Raw genomic sequence first — 18,856 nt, forward strand, 5'->3', positions numbered from 1 at the left:
AAGATTCTTTGAGAATTAACCTTCAAAGATACAAACGGATTTAGTTAAAATCCCTTCTACTTTATTGAATTTGTATAATTGTGATTAATTACAATGATAATTAATGCTGAAAACCGGAAACTTGTGAAATAATGAATTCTCTCGATATCTTCGTTGAAGAAAGATCGATTCCAAATTAGTCGAAGAAGAATTCGTGGGTTAAGAGAGGATCGTTAGATCTGAGACATACTGTATATCGGAAACGCTTAATAGCTGTTAGTACATGTCGTTCGAAAATGGAATTGAATAGAGTAATGTACACGCTTGGACAATATTCCCTCCCTGTCGGCGTATTGTACGTTTGCCTAGATAATGAGACGTCACGGTCAGTGTTCAGTGCGGCCGTTATTTATAATCCACAATTGATTCTACACACTCTCCTTTCTCTATTCAACCCGCTATACAATGTAGTACGTGTGCCCTCATGCATATCACATTAAACCACGTGCACATCGGAAAACGATGAGTGATAAGCGACGTGTTGCGAACAGTGAAGAAGATAAGCTCATGTATTAAACAAACTCAAGCACGTTTAATGACTTTACACAAACATTATTCAGTATGTTTCACTTTTGTTGGATCAATAGCAGAATATTAGATGAGTATTAAGCGAACCGATCTTTTTAAGAGATAAAGAGAAGCAGCAAGAAAAGATTTTATACTATTTTTCTATATTTCCGATATCATTATCTACAGAATTTACCTTCAAATTTGAAAGTCTGCTAAAACCCGCTTATAATGTAAGCTTCAAATTTTTATTCACGCAACCGAGTTTTCGTATATTTTGACATGTTTGCGCACAAACATGTTTACGTCGATACACAAATAATTATTTTAAATCCGCTTTGCGTTACAAGAATGTTTACTATTCAAAATAAGATCATCGCACACGAGGGTAGGAAAACCTATTGCCTCGACTCGTAAATCCGTTTGGGATCCCTTCCGTGCGAAAGATAGCCCCAAGATACATCAAGGATTTCGTCTTGAATTTTGCACGCGCTCAGGGGCACGCGGCTCCCCGCTTCGATAATATAAACAGCACCCACTTTCAGCGAAAGGTTACGTCGCAAGAGGGAAACACGGCGAGGTTGAATATGTTATCTGTGCAACGTGAAAAATAAATAAAGTCAATTTGCCGGTATATTCCTAAGAAAATATTACAGCCAGAACTCTAATCATTTCGAATTACTATTCATCTTAAATATTTTTCCACAGTAATTTAGTAAATTTCATACACATTAAAATATTTTAAATATTTCAAATATTTAACAGAATATAAAACGGAATTCTAAAATATTCAATCGGTTTGTAAACTATCTCTTCTGTCGATACATCATGCTGTGAAGCTTCAGGAAAATTGCAAGCTTTCGCCCGTAGAATCTGCCTTTGCAAAAAAAACATGCGGAAAGAGATAATATCATCTGGACCATTCGTATACGGATATGGACATTGCGATACGGATATGTATCCGCGATATACGCTTTCCCGATTCGTCGTTTAGCTCTCGACCCTGTTCCCTGCCGGTGAGAAATAAAAACGACCGTTGTAACGCGGCGGGTAAGCGGGCGGGGACGGGTGATAGGTATTGTGAAAAAGTTCGTAAAAAAAAAAACTGTCATCGATATTACAGCGTGTCCGCCGAGGCGGACGTATAATTTCCGGTCTGACGTTGAATCCTCGCCAACGTGTGCTCCATACACGTCCATTCCGCTGCTGTCGCGGCACGACGCGTGTCCCACCGTCTCTTTCGCGAGGCAGTTTGTTTGCGTTAAGCCGCGTATACATCTAACGAATGGATGAACAAACCTGAACATACCATCAGGGAATCAAACCGAAGCGTACCGGGAACGGGGCTTTCTCTCTCGCAACTCCGAAACAACGCGCGCGCGCGGGGAGTTTCTCTCAATTTTTTCGTCTCTTTCTCTCTGTCCTATAATATCGCGCATTAATTCAAATCTTATACATAAAAATTTCTCAAGCGTGAAAAATTCTTCAAACACATCTGAATTAATTCCCACGCTTGTCATTGTCTGACGCGCGGGAGAACATGCACAGAACCGCGTGCAGCGGAATGTATTTTTTCAAAACAACAGCCGTATTAACTGTCGTCCGCACTCCGCGGGAGCTTGTTTCGCTAAATGATCGATGCGGTACATTTGGAAGAGACGAGAAACAAGCCGACGCCGAACAACGCGATGCGTCTATGTGCCTTATCTAAGGTGACGGCGTTAAATCGGCGCGCGTGGCCGCGCATACTAAACAGACTGCGAAATATATATTTCGGTTTGCCCCGCCACGCACTTAAGCTCCGCGTAATTTGTTTAACGTATGCCGCGTATATCGGATAAAATTCCGGTCGACAGATTCGTTAACCGTCGACCCTTGGCCACGAATGGCTAACGTAATGCGATTAAACAAGATAAACGATGTACCATACTTCTTATCGCGGCTTCTTGTTGGATCCTGTTTGGATCATTAATCATTGCACTACTCCTCAACTTCATCTTTTAACACTGTTTTGGAACAGTGGGATAACAATTAACTCTTTAGCTGCTATATATAAAGACGAATGCCGTATGTAAAGACTTTAAATAAGTAAATATGTAAATACCTTAAATATTTAAATAAGTTAATAGACTTTAATAAATTTTATAAATCATTTATTATTGAAAAAGAGAGCTATTGCGAGCTCGAATTTTCGATTCTAGTTAAACTCCAAAATGTTAAAGGTATAATAATTATCTTATTTGTCGATAATTTCAAAAAGCTGTTTTGCATATGCAGCTAAAAAGTTAATTCACAAGGAAAAAACAAGCGTAAACTTACCTTTTCTCGGAGCATGTCCCTCACCCTGGTCGCTTGACTCCTGCTCCTGTGCAGCTCCAGCTGCAACTCCAGACACCTCTCCTGCCAGTTGAGCTCCTCCACTGTCGTCGTGTACCCGTCGAAGCTCTTGGAGGTGCTGTAAGTGGGCCTGACGTCCAGCTTCTCCCTCTTCAGGTCGACGTTGCCACTGGCGGCTCTCGGATCAACGAACAATCTGCTTGTTTCGTATATCCGCGAGGCCGGTAGCTGCTCCGCCTGCGGTTGTCTGCCGGAGAACGAAAATCCCCTATCGAAGTGGCTTCTACCGCTCGAAGGTCCCGGATCATAGTTCGATCTTCCTCTACAGAGAGGACTACCTGGTTCCTTTCCGATGTCGTAGCCCAGGTCGGACTGAACCGGGGTGACAAACGTTCTCTTATCCGCATACTCCACGTGACCGCTCGATTCGGATGTGAAGTCGTACGGGCTGCACTTGGGCTTTTCACGGAGCTCGATGTAACCGGCGCTCCGGGCGCTCTCGGCGAAGCTCTTGTCCTTGTGGAAGAACAGATTCGACACGTTGACGTAGGGCGAGTCTCTCGCGTGCACTACCGGCGGCGGGGCGCCGCCGTCGGCGCTGCTTCCCGCATTGTTGTTGTTATTGTTGTTATTAATGTTCGCGGAGACACTGGCGGAGGTACTGGCGGTGCTGATGGCTGTGGTGGCGGCGGCGGTTGGGGCGCCGACGTGCCTAGGCCGTGGCGGTGGTGTTGGAGCCTGTCGAAACTGTCGCGGCCACAATCGCGGGCTATCGGGTCCGGCGTTGGAGCCGCTGGCCGTCCCGGCGCCGCTCGGACCCGCTCGAGACGATGACGAAATAGCGGCGACGACGGTGGTCGTACCTGCGGCGATTGGGCCCGATTGACCGGCGGCTGCGGGCCCGCCGCTCGCGTCTTGCATGCGCGCGCCCAGCCGCGGGCTGCACGGCGCCGAATTGGAGCCGAAGTCGCTGGCGAGCCGCGTGATCGGATCGAGGATCTGCGAGAGGCGGCGAGCCGACGACGAGCCGCGTATCTCGTCCATCGTCCTTCGTGATTCGTCGTTGCTCGTCGACCTTATAATGACGCCTCTTCCTGCCCGCCGACTTCTGTTTCCTGCCGTAGGATCCTCAGCGCATCTGGCAGCCCGTGCTTATGCTTCTTCCCTCCTCGGGTTATCGCGTTCTTCCTGCGAGGGATCGACTCGATACCGACGCTCGGGGAGCAAGAGCTGCTCATCCTCGCCATTTCGTTACTTCACACGCTCGTATGGTCATCGTCGAGCGCGACATCGGTCTCGGGCTTGCGCTGCGACCTAAAATAAAGATTTCTTTTTTGAAGAAATATTATAGAACCTTAGTGATAAAGTAGGGAGGGACGACAACGTTATCGCGGATACGGTTTCACCGAACGATGGAAGCACCATTTTTTATGTATGGAGTACTGCTAGGGATATCATGGGCCTCTATCTTGTCAACTACCTGATATATTTTCTGATCGTATCTATAGATTATAACACTACGCTGCAGCAAAATTTCGCATTATATATTATTACATAATTTTAATAGTTTGATTTTAGTTACAGTTGTAATGTAATATGATTAACGATTCACCGAGAGAAAAGCGAAAATATTTGCTCAGGTTTCTTGCCGCTTCGTTATCGTGAATATTTTATTGGCGAGATATGGCGCCAAAGTCGTCTGTCGCCGAGCGTTTCCGACGTTTCGGCGACAGAGGCAAGAAAAGTGCGACGCGGAAAGATGGCACGCAGGGCTGCAAAGTTTATTTTAAGGTCGACGTTAAAAGGAGCCAAATGAAAAACCGGATGGAGGGAGTGGATGAGCGCAACCCGTCTCTCGTTCTGCAATTACTACACGGACGACGGGTCGGCTCGTGAAAAATTCCAGCCTTTGCGACCTGCCTCAGGAAGTAGATGACGAGCACAAAGGGAACTGAACTTAACGCAAATGAAAAAAATAAGAGGAAACGGCTGCGAGTGTTAAAGAATAAAAATCGAGGGTAGCTGTGTTTCAAAATAATCTCAAAATGTGTTTAGAGAAACAAAGAGAAACGCTTTCTTTTAAATGTACATACATAAAATATATTAACACGGAAAAACGGGAATTTTATCAAGAATTCAGATCATTCTGACCCGATTGTGAGTGGCTTCTGTTTTACGAAGGAAAAAGTTTGAATGTATTTTTTTTTTCACTGTTAAAAAATTATTTCAGTACGTTAATTCGTCGCTCGAGAGAGACGTATAAATTAAATGACAAATGTTTTAAATTTTTTTCCTGGGAATTACGACGATGCTGTTCACTGTGTAATGCAAGTCGTGACTCGCGAGTCGTGACATGTGACATATATGTGACACGCTGTGAATTAGCTTTAAACGGTCGTGAGGTCACCCAATCTCTTCTCGCAAACTTGCCGCTAATTTACCGGACGGATCTCTTCTTTATGTCATTTATATTCATATGATTCTTGACAGAATGAATATTTCCATTCCTATATGATATTTGTACAATACAGATTAAAATAATCTTTCAAAGGATATAACAAAAATCAGGAGCACACGTACACAGATGTGCAAATAAAAGAGAGTAACTAGAACAGACATTCTGTATATCTTTGACTAATTTGTAGTAAATTAAAAAAAATAGATATCAAATATTTTTAATAATTTTGAAACATTTGAAAATAATTTAAAGAATTATTGTAAATTAGCGAAGCTTTATATGTGCAAGAAGATGGTAAAACTTCACCTTTTCGATTTAATTTCAAGAATCTGTGTTTAAAAGAAAAAGTTGAATAAAAATTGAAGTTTCTCTGGAAACTCGTGATTAGTAACGTACGGTTGTTTTGCCGAAGAAAATTCAGATCGGTCAAAGAATTCGTAGCCACGAAGGGTGTCAGATTTAAGTACCCCCTGTATGCAGGCGATGCTCGACCTACGGTCCCCCGCGGTGTCCATGAATAAATTTCAAATTAACTTTCGAACGATTTCCGCGTTATACGAGGCGCGACGGAAGCCCTCCGCAATCTCGGAGGCTCTTACGAGGAGGCAGCCTTTATATCACCGAGGGCTCGCTCGCATATACTCGCTCTCAAAGTAAAGCGCGCCGCCGCGCCGCGCCGGAGACTACGAGGAAGACTTTCATCGACGGCGCTGATCGTAAAAGTATCGCGGTATTCAAAAATCCGAGGGCTCGCGCGGAATATCAAGTTGAGAGACGCGAGAGAAAAGTGCAATCTAAAAAGTCCAAATGCGAAAAAGATATTGAGATATGAATCCCTCTTTCTGAATTGAAATTGAAAACGACGATATTAAAACCGACGTTCAACGTTACAAAGGTAGGTTTTAATCAATTCTTGATTAACATTTTAATTAACGTAAATAACTCGTCTATTTTCGCCGGAGAGGCAAAAATCGTATTGTGCAGTGCAATTCTTTTACAAAAAAAAAAAAAAAAAAAGAACGCTACAAAAGCGGAAAAACGAATTAAATGTAGGTATATATGCATTAAATTCCGGTATAGAATTTTCTGTTTACGCGCACATTCGTTCGTAATTTAAAACGCCCTCGTATATTTGAAACAAACAATCCTTTACCGAAATCTAACGCGTGCAGCGCAATTAAAGAGGTTGAAAAACAAGAACTGATTGCCCGCACTGCAAAGCGAAAATATACAATCCGTCAGTTAATCAATCTTAAATTAAACAGTGTAAATTAATAAGAAGTCAGATAGATTCAGTCTAATTACATACGAAATAATTTAACTGCTGTAAACAATTTAGACAGACATATTAATTTACATATGGAAGAGATTTCCTTAATCACAATAATTACATCGTGTTATCACGATAACAATGATTGCAGGAGAATGGAAAAGCGGAGAGAGAGCGAGCGTTCGGAATATATTTTCGGGAATATTTCCCGCAGATATACACCGCAGAGCTGTAACGGCAGTCAATCGCCGTTGTTAGAACGCTGTTTTGTCATTGCATAACTAGCGGCGGTCACGAAGCAAGCGGTAGTGTAGCCGTGGGCCGGACCGGCTCGCATTTTGCATAAATTACGCGTTCTTCTATGCTTCTGTCCAGCTCGGTCGCGTGATCGCGCGACGTTATTGTCGAAATGACGTTACCGCGGGGAGCGCGGGCCGTCGCTGCAGGCGCGGCAAAACAAATAGGCCGGCGGCACGTGAAACGTATGTGTATACAAGAGACGTTCCCGTGAACGAGCGTGTGCCGTCGCGTCGGTCGGTTTCCGGCTACCTCGCGACAAATTTCATTTCGACCGCGCCAACGGCGGAGGGGCGGGAGAGACTTCGAAACCTGATATCGCGGTGGCATCAATTTACGTGCGTATAGGGTTCATTTTTTTTTCCTCGTCAAATCAAAATCTATCACACGCCAGAATCCAGAACACGAGTATTCGAGATACGTTGATTTACTCGTTGATTTATATAGGGATCGTTGCGCGCGAGACACCGCAAAGTTTCAGCTTTCTCGAACGCTTTGATATAAATACCTTCAGTTTAGACGCTATTTTAGTGTATTATATATCGTGACACGTTGACACGATTCTTTTATAAAAATATGCTCCAGTTTTGAAACTGTTCAAGTTGCAAATAATGAAAAATTGGAAGAAACTCGTATCTAATATCTCATAATAGAATGAAATGACGTGAAAATTGTTCGTGGGATAAATTCCAGGGGTAGCAACGCGAGAGAATAAAAATAAATATCAGCATGCAAAATTTAACGCGATTAAATGCGATATGACGACAAAATTTATCGACAAAACAATTTAATATTTTCGCAGAGCGGTATTCATAGCCGGATCTTATATTTAAGACCCTAAGTACTATCTTAAGATGTAATAAACCAATTACGGAGTATTAGCGTCTTAAGACGGTCTTGAAATAAAAATGGACTATGAACACAGACTATACTATATTTTTAAATAATCCACTTTAGCAATTTCATTGCTACAACTTTAATCGTTACAACTGTCAATTGTATAAAGTTTATCGTAATGTTGCCTCTTTTCTACCCTTTCCTCGCACATTCATTGAAGTGTCGCTCAGTGGTAACAATTTCTGCGATATCGCGTTTTTTCGACTATAGAATCACGTCAAAGATGTTTATTTCGCGCGTGTTCGCGCCGCTATACGATCACGAATCTCGTCACGGCGAATTCTTATCGCAAAACCCACGCTGTCGCGTTAACGTTCTCGCCGCCCAGCGTCCCGGAGCCCAGCTGTTGCAAAAGGTTTCGCGCTGATTCATGCCGGGGGATCCGCGGGAATATTTACGCACGAAAATCGGTGTCGCGACACCGGGACGGGACGGCGTGACGTCGATACGCGAGGCGCGACGGCGCGGCCGCGTATACGCGTTCGATTCCGCGAACCGCTCGTAAATTTCTCGCGCGGACGTTCGTTAAAGGAAACCCGAGAAGTTCGTCGTGAGAGACAGGGAGCGAGAGAGAGAGAGGGGGACGAAAGAGAAAACGCCGTACTCTGTGCGAGAGGCGCGGACAAAAGATGAATTCGAGACCGATGACCTTTCTCCCTCGAGGGAGAGAAGACACGAGAGAGAGAGGGGGGAGGAGAGAAAGAGAGAAGGGAGGGAAGAGAAGGAGAATAAGAGCGAGACGAGGTGAGGAAAGAGCGTTCGGGAAGACGCCGTTAGTCGATCGAGCGCTCGATGACTGTTTAGCATTCCGCTCTTCGGGGGGGAAGGGGGGAAAATAACGCGCTTCAGAAATCACCTGGTACGGCGGCGATCGACCGGCGGTGCCAGTTTTCAAACTCGTTTCGTCTCCTCTCCTTTTCCTCCCTCCGTCCACGTCGTCGCCGTCGCTGTCATCGTCGTCGTCGTCGTCGTCGCCGCCGTCCGTTGTCGTGCCTCCGTTCTTACGCGCTCCCCGTGACCCCCCACTCTTTGTTCACCCTTCGGCGCGGCTCTCTCGCGGCCCGGTCTCACGGGTCTCACCTCCGCGAGAAGAGAAGATTCGCGCGAGGCAGGCCGCGCGGAGAGGAGTCGCGGCGCGGCGCGGCGCGGCGTCGCCGAAGGGCGCCGACCAGCCGGGGAGAATAGTACCGACCGTAGGATGACAGCTCGGGCGCAAGTAGGTCAGGTACCGGAGCGGAGTGAGAGTGAGGCGGGGAGGGGAGGGAAGAGAGGCGGGAGGAGAACGGAGCAGAGCAGAGCAGAGCGGGAAGGAAGATAGAGATCCCCGTCTCTCTCTCGTCCTCTCTCGGAGTGGACTCGCGGGCCACTCGAGGACCCTTTTCGTCGTCTCTCCCTCTCCCTTTCCCCCTCAGCGCCCCGGTCCCGCGAATAAAGCACGACGAGACGCAACTCACCTTGCTGCGTACGGGGCTGAGGTAACGGCCCGTGACGATTTGAAACGGGCGCACTGAACACACTCCATGTCTCCTCTCCTGTCGAACAGCAGCGGCACGAGCACGAGCAACACCGTACACCGTACACCACCCGTGTCTGTGTGTGCGTGCGTGTACGTGTGTGTATATACTTGCGTACGTGCGTGCGTGCGTGGTAGGCGCGCGGGGAGGGTGGTACAACAGCCACGGTTTTCGGGGGCCTTCACAATCGGCGGGGGCCGCGCGGACGCGCGGTCGCCGGTCGGACGCGGACGGCGGGCATTGACGCGTGCGAAACGCGGACGGTCACGACGCGGTAAGCGCGAAAAACAGGAAAAACACGAGCGTGCGACGGGGTGGTCGCACGGTAGCACGTCGCGTCGCGAAATACGCGTGCGAGTCGGCCGCGCTCGGCCACGCTCGGCCCGGCTCGGTCCGCCGCGGCGGCTCGGCGGCGAACGGCGAGCCGCCGCCGCCGCCGCCGCGCGGTGGCGACGCCGCGCGCCGAACGCGAGAGGCTCCTTCGAGCGTTCGAGCGCGTTACGTATTTATTGGAGTAATCATTGGAGTAATTCAGTAATTGATGAAACGTTATTCGATGCCGCGAGATGAATTACTGATAAATATTAAGCTGAAGTTAATAAAATCTATTGAATAGCGATTCATCTAGCTATTAAATATTATTATTTTATTATTAATATTTAGTTTATTAAATATTATTTTCAAAATCTCTCCATAAAGAGGAAAAGAAAGAAAATGGCTTCTTATGTAAAGATTCATTTTATAAAAATTGTCTGTTGAAAGAAATTACCAGCGGCGAGATTCGAAAATTATTCTTTTAAGATTCGAGATAAAAATGTATGGAATAATGTAATATATTGAATAACGATATGCACGTACCTATAATGATGATTGCGCGTTAATTATTGCATCTTGACTGTGCCTTGGCGAGGCACGCAACCGTTTAATGTGTGAAGAGAGTTCTTCAATCGACCCCGACGCACAGGGGTAGATTGTCGATATCGAAATCGCGACATTATGGCACGCAATAGCGATTGTACGCGATTGTTCTCGTTATCACGAGCACTACTTTACAGGACACGTCCGATAATACGTCGCACGCGAGATTTACTATTGGATATATAGTAATAATTGCGAAAAATACATCGAATACATACCATTACATGATCCGTCACGAACCATTCCATGACTGCCTACAATTTGGAAAGCGTTATTTCGAGATTCGCAATATCGAAGAACGATATTCTCGAAGTATCGAAATTCGTTTCAAGTGCAAGCTAATGGCATATTTCGCATCGTAATTAAGTGGATCCTTTTTGACCGCACTTTGCGTGAAATGAAATGTGAATTTAATTTATGCAGGGAAAAAAGATCAAGAAAAAAATGAAAAGTGCAGTTAAAGTGGAAAACTACTAGCGCAGGAGAGTAAAATACGATCGAAATACTTTTTCTTATAAATTATCGAAATAATTATTATAAAAAGCAATACGAAATATTGTAGTAACTATTGAAAATGTTTAAAGTAGTATATTAATTGCAGTAATTTGTTTAATATCATTTCTAGCATTCAAAGTTTGAAATATTGAAGCTTGTAGTAAAAATAAAATTCGAAACTTATTCAACGTTTAATTATTGTTTTTCACAGATTATTTTTAAAATCTGTAAACTTTTTGTTCACAATATCATTTTATGACATTTTAAGTCCTGAGTAAGTGAAAAACGCAACGAGTTCTATCAAATGTATATATTTATTCGTAATACATAAAATTAACACATAAAATATGATTATGTGATATTATCCGACATTAATAACACGTATTCTTTACGTGCTAAAACTTGCAATAATTTATCCCGATATGTCGGGTCTTCAATTTCTTTCAATTCCTCTTCGAGTGTCGGCAAGTTGTTCCTATAATTACATACGATTTTTCTAAAAGACGAAAATGCAGAAAAATCGGTACCTAAACGGTAATTTATCCATTTCACAGCATCCGGTAGTAACGGATTATCAATGGAATATCGCTGTGTTATTGATTTCGTTAAATTGAAGCACAATTTTGATATCTTTACGGGTTCGAAGACATCGTAATTCCTACATTTGTTAAATACCTGTTGATAAAAATTCAAATTACAATAACTTAAAATAGAGAATATTAATATATATATATATATATATATATATATATATATATATATATATCTAAAGATTTTCTATTATAACTCGAGCATATTCACTTACATCGGTTTCGTCCATCTCGTAATCCGTATCTCCGAACAACGAGACGCTCCAGCAGAAAAGAGCGCTAATTGCTATTTCGGGATACTCATCAGCGACCATTTCGTTGAAGCTCTGGAAGAATACCGACAAAGTTTTCTCGATACATTCCAATTCGTCGCACCGTTTGAGCCTATACAACAGTTTGGACGCATCGCGCCGAATGTCCGCATTGTCGTCTACTAATAATTGCAACAGCATTGTCCACCAGTCCAATACGATTTCTGTAAAGAAATTTTTACATTATACTGTTACGCGAGTCTGATTTTGTTAAATGTAAAAATCCTCGATTCACACATACGGCAATGTTCGACATCAATGTTCTTCTTAAAAAGTTCGTATAATATATCGAAAACTGATGATCTAAAATCTTTACTTAACGAACCAATCCAACCATTGTCACAGACTTTTCTATACATGTATTTCATCTCTAGGTGTGTCATCCTATACTCTACATGCTTAAAATAAACATAAAAATATATTAGGAAAGCTTAGTAATCATATTCGATAATTTGACATATCAAGAAAGATATGTCAAATACGGTAGGGACAAAAATAAAAGAGAGAACAAATCGAAATAGTAAAACTGAAAAATGAGTAAAATAACAAACAAACCTTCACTTCATGACTTAATGCCGTCATACATTTCCCTAACAGTCGCAAGTAACTGACACGTTGTGCGTCGTAGATATTTCTTGCATCAAGTAAATAATGCATTTTCTTAACTAGATTACAAATTTCACGTTTGTTGAGGCGACATTTGTTTGCGTTCATCAGGCTATTGTATAAAAAATCGAAAATTGCATCTTGCAATCTAGGATGATATTTAAATAAATATAAATCTCTGGTGAAATCAGCAGCTACGCGAATAGCATAAGTGCTCAATAATTTTCTTTGCTCATAAGATCCCTTCTTTAGTACTTCAAGAACAGTAGTCCAAGCAATGCTCTGTATCTCGGCTTCTGATACAATTAAAAGCTGCGAATATATATTGAACGCTTTACTTCGCCCATTGTGTACTGTTTGCAAGAAATTTGAATGTTTCTCCACGCAAAGTATAAATCTGATTATGGACACTTTGTACATTTGTTCGCCCGGTTCTTGTCTTAATAGACTTTCTTCAACTAAGTGCTGTTGCAGGATATGCAATATATTCTCCATTACAAAACTTTCAATCCTAAAAACATGAAAAATGTGTCAGTATAAATGTATAAAGTCTGTCTCAAGTTTATGCAGTGAAGTGAGAAATCATCTTTCTTACATATTTTTATCTAAATTGTATAATTCACGAAGGATGTCGATGTATACTCTAGCTATAGGAAAACAACTAAAGCTAATGGTTCTTCTTTCCAATCCTTTTAATATCCAATCTGTCATGCATAAAAAGTTTGTGACGTCAGATTGTAATAGCTTTGTGCGGATGGATGGCAATCTCATCAAGATCTCTAATATCTACAATTTAATCAAGAGTTAATATTCTAATCATATACATTTTTTAATATTGTTTTCAATTTGGAATATTTTAACATTTTTGTCTTATAGCGAATTCGATTAGACGCACCAGTGCGCACTCAGTGCACATTAAAGTCGTTGTACACAAATCAACATAAAGTATATATACTTTGTGTGCACTGATTCCAACTGAATTTGCTATTATTTATATTTATATTCCATAACTGTCCAGTTTCGTGCTTGCCTGTAGCAAATAACCATGCGTGAGATTGGACGGAATCCGAGTATCTCGTGCTATACATAAAGCTGTAAATAACTTTTTCAGAACGTTGTGGGCTGTACTCTCCGTTAGTAACGGCACGAGTGCTCTAGCTGCAAGTTCACGTGTTTCATGGACGGAGCTTCTAGCGCATTGCGACACCAAACTAACAAACTCATTTATCTGGAAATACACACCTGCCGTCATATCGTTTGTCTCTAACCGACAGAGGAAAAATTGGATTGTTCATAAATACCTTCCAAGCAACGTTCGTGCCGTCAAAATGATAACTGATATACAGTCGTGATAGCAGCAATAAAATTGCTTGTACGTTGGATTTTATCACGGTACCATTAATCGACACGAAAGTTTTTAATTCATTCAGAATAAAGGGCAATAGACTGGGATATCTTTCGAAAAATATTTTTCCTGTCATTTTGTTATCCGTTGTCAAATTGATGTGATCCTTGGTTCTTTGAACACCAAAAATTCGAATTATAAGTGCGCTAAACAATAACGCAGCCGCGTTACGTTCCTATAATCGGAAATGATATTCTGCATAAGCATAGTTCGGCTAATATATTAACAGTTTTTATAAAAATAATGTAACATTACTTACCGCCCATGTTTTGCTTTCGTAATTTCTAAAGGCAACCATCAAACCATCCGCAATATAATTCTTAACCATGTCTCCGAGTTGAGAGTGTCTGAATAAAGCTCTAAGAATATTCATCGAATGAGTTTTTATCTCGGTCATATCAAGTTCAATTTCCCCATACTCGTTTTTATTTTCTATTATTAGTTCGCCTAAATGCTCGTACTTGGAAAATATAGTATCTCGGTACATTATGTTCTTTATCTTTTGCTGTGGATTAATTGTGCTTTCAAGCTGTGAGAATTGTAATAAAATTTTCATAACCGAGTGAAACGCGGACACTTCTGAATCATTACAGATTTTTGGTTCCGAGGATAACACTGCCTATTTTGAAATAAATTTATTTTAGTATTATATCCTTAAGTTTCTTTTTTATAAAATAAGAGTATCTTTTTTATAAGATATCTATTATAAGATTCTTTTTGCTCATACCTGTATCATGAATGGAACACCCGCACTTCTTCTTGTCGCACACAATTTCGTGTATTTTGGCATTAATCCTGTAATACCTACTAAAATATCGTGCAACCAATGTACAGGAAGCTCATTTAGGGCCGTATTTGTTAGTCGCCACAATCGTGTGCATAATTGATGAAAACCAACGTACGCTTGTTCAAACGCACCTCTATGTTTCGTTTCGCACAATAACGAGACTAAATGTTCCATTACATCCTTAATCTGTTAACATGTTAACATATTACCCCTTTATGTTTCAGCTATAAAAGCATGCGTAAATGCGCAAATCTCACTTGTTTCTCCGTTAGCAATCCATTTAGAGATTCAGCAGTTTGTATCGATGCCTTGGTGGCAAATAGACCAAACAACTGACTGACTTCTTTAACAGTACGCCAAGAACAAAGTAGCACCATTTGTGGCGTTACAATTTCCTTCTCGGGAAATGATGCGTCGTCTAAATTTAACATTTCCAAGTCCATTGGCAAGTGTCCTTCCGGTGAGGAATTATTTACTACCACAGAAACAGTATGATTTAACTCAAAGCACAATAATATAATATCTGCTACGGTGCTTTGCCATAATTTGCACGTTCCGGTATCTCTAAAACAAGCGTATAAATATATTTAAAACAAATTATTTTTTTAAAACATTTATAATGCTCACATTTTTTTAATTACCTCAGGTCACAGTCTAAAAGCAAGCTTCTCATGCAGAATAAATACCCATATAAAGAATTTTTTACGATTGCCGTCCCTATGTTCTTTTTTGCTAAAGATAATGCTTCCTGAAAAAATAAGGACAATATAGTCTGTATATTTTAAAATTATACTTTTGATAGCGTTAGAACAAATGTTAAGTCTTATACGTACTCGCAATTTTCTGTATAGCAGTAATACTAATCGCAACGTTGTCGCTTCCGTAACATTGCAGTAATTGCAATGCAAATTTTTTATAAAAAACGACAGCTTGGCTATTCTTAATATATATGCAGCCGTAACACTGTCTATAGGTCGCATACTGCTACCCAATTTAAGTGCAACGTTAACAATTGACACAACCTGGAATTCTAAATCCAAGCTCAACAATACTGGTTTCATCGGCTTTATTATCTGATACGCTATTTCCTTATTCGATTCATATGTATCCAGAAATAAACATTGAAATATCGTCTCGGCTTGCTCCTTCTCCCAATCGATATGCGCGAATATACTTTCATTGCAAAGGAAATCTTGCATAAGTAAAAGTATCTGCAAGCAGGAACGTCTGCGAACGTACGTCGCGTCTGGATACAGATTGCCCACGCAAATTTCGCGCAAATTTACGAAAAACGTGACGTAATCTTGCACATATCGTTCAATTCGCTCAGATGTTTGATAGGATAAAACTAAAGCGTTTTCGTACATTTCGGAAGCGATATCCCGTTCCTCGTAGCGACTTCTCATCTTCAGTTCTTGAGACAACTGCCTCTGCATAACCGCCAGGCTGTCTTTCAACCGTCTTAAAGCCTATAGAGAACAATAAGATCTCACGATTCGATCTAACAATAAGTGAAATTTTGGCGAGGGCCAATATATCGATGTTTCTCGTTACCTTTTTGACAAAGGGTACATACTCCATCTTCTCACCCAAATTATACTTCAAAAATAACAGAATCATGTCAAGTTCCTCGCGTGTAAAGCGTAACGTGCTTTTCTTCGATTCCACCAAAAGTGCCAGCATCTCCAGTCTGCACTGTACAACAAATAAGAAAGAAAACATATGCAGGATCGCTCATTTATTGCCTGACCAGAACATTTCTTGAATTTTTAAGGCAGATGCAATTTATAAAGTGGATCATTTCCAAGAGTTAATAAACCGTTACCTCCTCGCTGTAATGCTTGGCGCATGTTTCCAAAACACTGTACTCCACGGTATTTCGCCACTTGTCGGTCTGCTGCGCGAATTTCTCGTCGGTGTCCAGCTCACCCTTTCGCTTCGATACTCGCAGGCCGCTCAGTAGCGCGCGAAGCTCGTTCATATTTTTCTGCATTATTAAAGGCCAGCGATGTTGTTGTGCAACACGTGCGACGAGCACGTTGGAGGTTGGAGAGCGTGTTTACGTTTACTCCGCGGACCACGACGCCACTTTACTCCCAACGCGTTTTAACGACACGCTTTTACCGATACCCGCTAATCTCTCCACCGGTAACCGTCGGCTGTCCGGTTGATGCGGACATCTGTCCGTTCAAGCGTCAGAATTTTATAAGCTCGTTATACACCCTGTCACCGCCACGAGATAACATCGATCCCTCGGTGTATACAGGAAAATCGTACTTTTAGAAGCGCCATGCCCATTTATATTTAAATATGTAGACCGAAGAAATAATAAATAAGCTTCGATTATTTCCCCGCGCATTAACGCTTCAATCTATTTTTCAAACATTGCGTTTAAAAGCTATCGTAATTAAAACACACCGTTTTGTCTTTATTTTTAACTAAAATAAATATTAAATTTTTTTAAACTTTTACATTACGTAATTACCGCAGCGGCGGAGGAAAGGGGACGTTATTATTGTTATTGGAAGAGATATGTGCATAAATTATCTTCGCGACCGGTTGTATCAATATTTTTCTACATTCTTATCTCGAGGGACAGTCATCGTCTAACCGCCATCGGTAATTTTATGTCCAATTTAGTAAGCGGTGTATAAAAGAAATAAGCCTTTATACTCAGCTATCTCTAATTGAATCTAATTCTATGGGGAGCGCGTAATGGATTTCTCGTCCTTTCGTAATGGGCCTTTTCTTATCCTCTCCTTTATAATTTGAATTTTTTAGCAATTTAGATCTAATTTTGATAACCATTTTACGAGTGATAAAAAATGGAAAAAAGTATAAATGTTTTTTTTTTTAGTGTAAATAATTATTTTGTACATCCTCGTCAGGATGATGTGTGGTTTTTGCCTCTAAAAGGGCTCATCTCGCGAATGTTATTCTAGCGTGTACGCAGACAGGTATAGTGTCGCTTTGATATCCCGCGGTATAATCTACACTTGCATTTGTTCTGTTGGCGAGGCTTATCTCCAGTGGCATATATTACATATATCTCCGCTTCGCGCCAAGACGAATGGCTATCACTAAATTTAGAAGGCACACGTTACAATCTTCCGTTGGCCTTCGCGTCGCACAATGTGTGTTACGTCCCGCCATCAATTTGACGCTAGATGCGCGAGAAAACCTTTGTCCTCGGTGACTTCTAAAACTCTACACGTGCATCAGTATTGCACTTTACGAGAGACAAAAGAAAATGTGAAAACAGGACTGACGTTTATCATTTCGTGAAAAATATATACAATTCGTGAGAAAATGCGGAAGAAATATTTCTGGTTTTATATCTCGTCGAGCATCACGTTAATATTGTTGTATTAATTATATATTATCGTGATGTATCATTTAATAAGAGCGATCTCTGTTCTTGTTGGAGATATTAATTAATACTGTCAGCCATAAAAAATGGAACCTTCTTTCAGATATTTTTAATATTTTGCAATTGACATATTTTACACATAGTTTAAATTTAAAATGAAATAACTAGCAATATATTATTATAGTAATATTTATTTCATAAGAATATGATATTATAATATGTAACAAACATATTGTTCCCATATATTATAATATAAATAATATATTATTTCTCTCGATGTATTTCATAATATATTAAGTAAAAGTAATATATTAAAAATAATTATTTATTTTAATATATTCTTTTATATGTTATTAGACAGCAAAAATTAAAAAAAATTTGTCAAACAGGTATCCTTGTCACTTCGTTAAAAATTCTTTTGAGTTGTTAAATAGTCATGTTCAAAATCTTGTGACAAAGCTCGTTTCACAAACTTAATTACAATAAATAGATTCTCCTGTTATTTAAAAAGTTCCAATATTTCGCTTCAATAAATCTTCGTTCATTACGAAACAATTTCGAAGAGTACTAGTCTTATGATGCTCCGGCATTATTAGGTCATCCACTGCAATTGCAATTACCTTGGAATCGTTTCTCTTTTATCTTGAGATAAATTTGCACGTAGAGCGCGCTACGTCGGGAATAAAACAAAAATGGAGAGAAAGGTATTCCCCGAACAACGTAACGTCTAAAAGATTCCGTAAAATGGCATCGCGACTACTTTTTAAGACGTCTCATAAATCTTTAAGGCATCTTTGCGCAATCCGCGTGCTCCGCCCGTAATTCAGCACAAAATGGCAAGTTCTATGAAAATGTACTTTACCCCAAGGTCTCTGTCATTATTAATATTGATGCTATTTTTCACTTTTAATCACTCGGAGCGCGGAGTGATCATTAAAATTGGGTCGTGGAAAATCGACTTTCATAAAGGAGGGAGTGAGAGAACGTGAGAAATGCATTACGTGCCGCTCATAAAGCTAGATTCGATAAGAGATAGTTCAATTGCGCGAGCGAGA

The 18,856-nt window shown here is 41.0% G+C and overlaps 2 protein-coding genes across 8 annotated transcripts in view; both read right to left on the minus strand.

The window, feature by feature from the left end:
- LOC139817429 (uncharacterized protein CG43867) overlaps positions 1 to 9,673 on the minus strand; it is a 61,300-nt gene extending 51,627 nt beyond the window's left edge. For 4 of the 5 annotated variants that reach the window (XM_071785526.1, XM_071785541.1, XM_071785517.1 and 1 more), the window contains exons 1-2: positions 9,260 to 9,671; positions 2,866 to 4,197 (exon numbers count right to left, since the gene is read on the minus strand). In XM_071785526.1, the coding sequence (XP_071641627.1) occupies positions 2,866 to 3,927 (1,062 nt within the window). In that variant the 5' untranslated portion in view covers positions 3,928 to 4,197; positions 9,260 to 9,671. Of the gene's footprint in view, positions 1 to 2,865; positions 4,198 to 9,259 lie in introns of all 5 variants that reach the window. The other variant, XM_071785550.1, reaches the window with a different exon arrangement.
- Positions 9,674 to 11,027: 1,354 nt separating this feature from the next.
- On the minus strand, positions 11,028 to 17,708 carry Thada (Thyroid adenoma-associated protein homolog). Of its 3 annotated transcripts, none has more exons than XM_071773976.1 (14): positions 16,257 to 17,647; positions 15,986 to 16,126; positions 15,265 to 15,900; positions 15,073 to 15,179; positions 14,689 to 14,995; positions 14,372 to 14,617; positions 13,904 to 14,263; positions 13,541 to 13,819; positions 13,270 to 13,467; positions 12,835 to 13,025; positions 12,189 to 12,750; positions 11,875 to 12,031; positions 11,538 to 11,797; positions 11,028 to 11,407 (listed from the first exon to the last, which is right to left on the minus strand). In XM_071773976.1, exons 1-14 carry the CDS (start codon positions 16,422 to 16,424, stop codon positions 11,084 to 11,086), a joined length of 3,936 nt encoding a protein of 1,311 aa, XP_071630077.1. In that variant the 5' UTR covers positions 16,425 to 17,647; the 3' UTR covers positions 11,028 to 11,083. The 3 variants fall into 3 exon arrangements, with proteins under 3 accessions (XP_071630077.1, XP_071630085.1, XP_071630093.1); XM_071773984.1 differs by having other exon boundaries at positions 15,986 to 16,121; positions 16,257 to 16,385; XM_071773992.1 differs by lacking the exons at positions 11,028 to 11,407; positions 11,538 to 11,797 and having other exon boundaries at positions 11,881 to 12,024; positions 16,257 to 17,708.
- Between the last annotated feature and the right edge of the window lie 1,148 nt (positions 17,709 to 18,856).

The sequence above is a fragment of the Temnothorax longispinosus genome, chromosome 1 (genome assembly GCF_030848805.1).
Source record: "Temnothorax longispinosus isolate EJ_2023e chromosome 1, Tlon_JGU_v1, whole genome shotgun sequence".
Classification (NCBI taxonomy): domain Eukaryota; kingdom Metazoa; phylum Arthropoda; class Insecta; order Hymenoptera; family Formicidae; genus Temnothorax; species Temnothorax longispinosus.

What these genes read in the sequence shown, in the direction of transcription:
- Thada (XM_071773976.1), bottom strand. Translation starts at nt 16,424, where the DNA reads ATGCAGAAAAATATGAACGAGCTTCGCGCGCTACTGAGCGGCCTGCGA. An exon ending in CCAAGCATTACAGCGAGGAG is followed by an intron (nt 16,127 to 16,256) that starts GTAACGGTTTAT and finishes TTTGTTGTACAG; the next exon opens with TGCAGACTGGAGATGCTGGC. An exon ending in CTTTTAGACTGTGACCTGAG is followed by an intron (nt 14,996 to 15,072) that starts GTAATTAAAAAA and finishes CGCTTGTTTTAG; the next exon opens with AGATACCGGAACGTGCAAAT.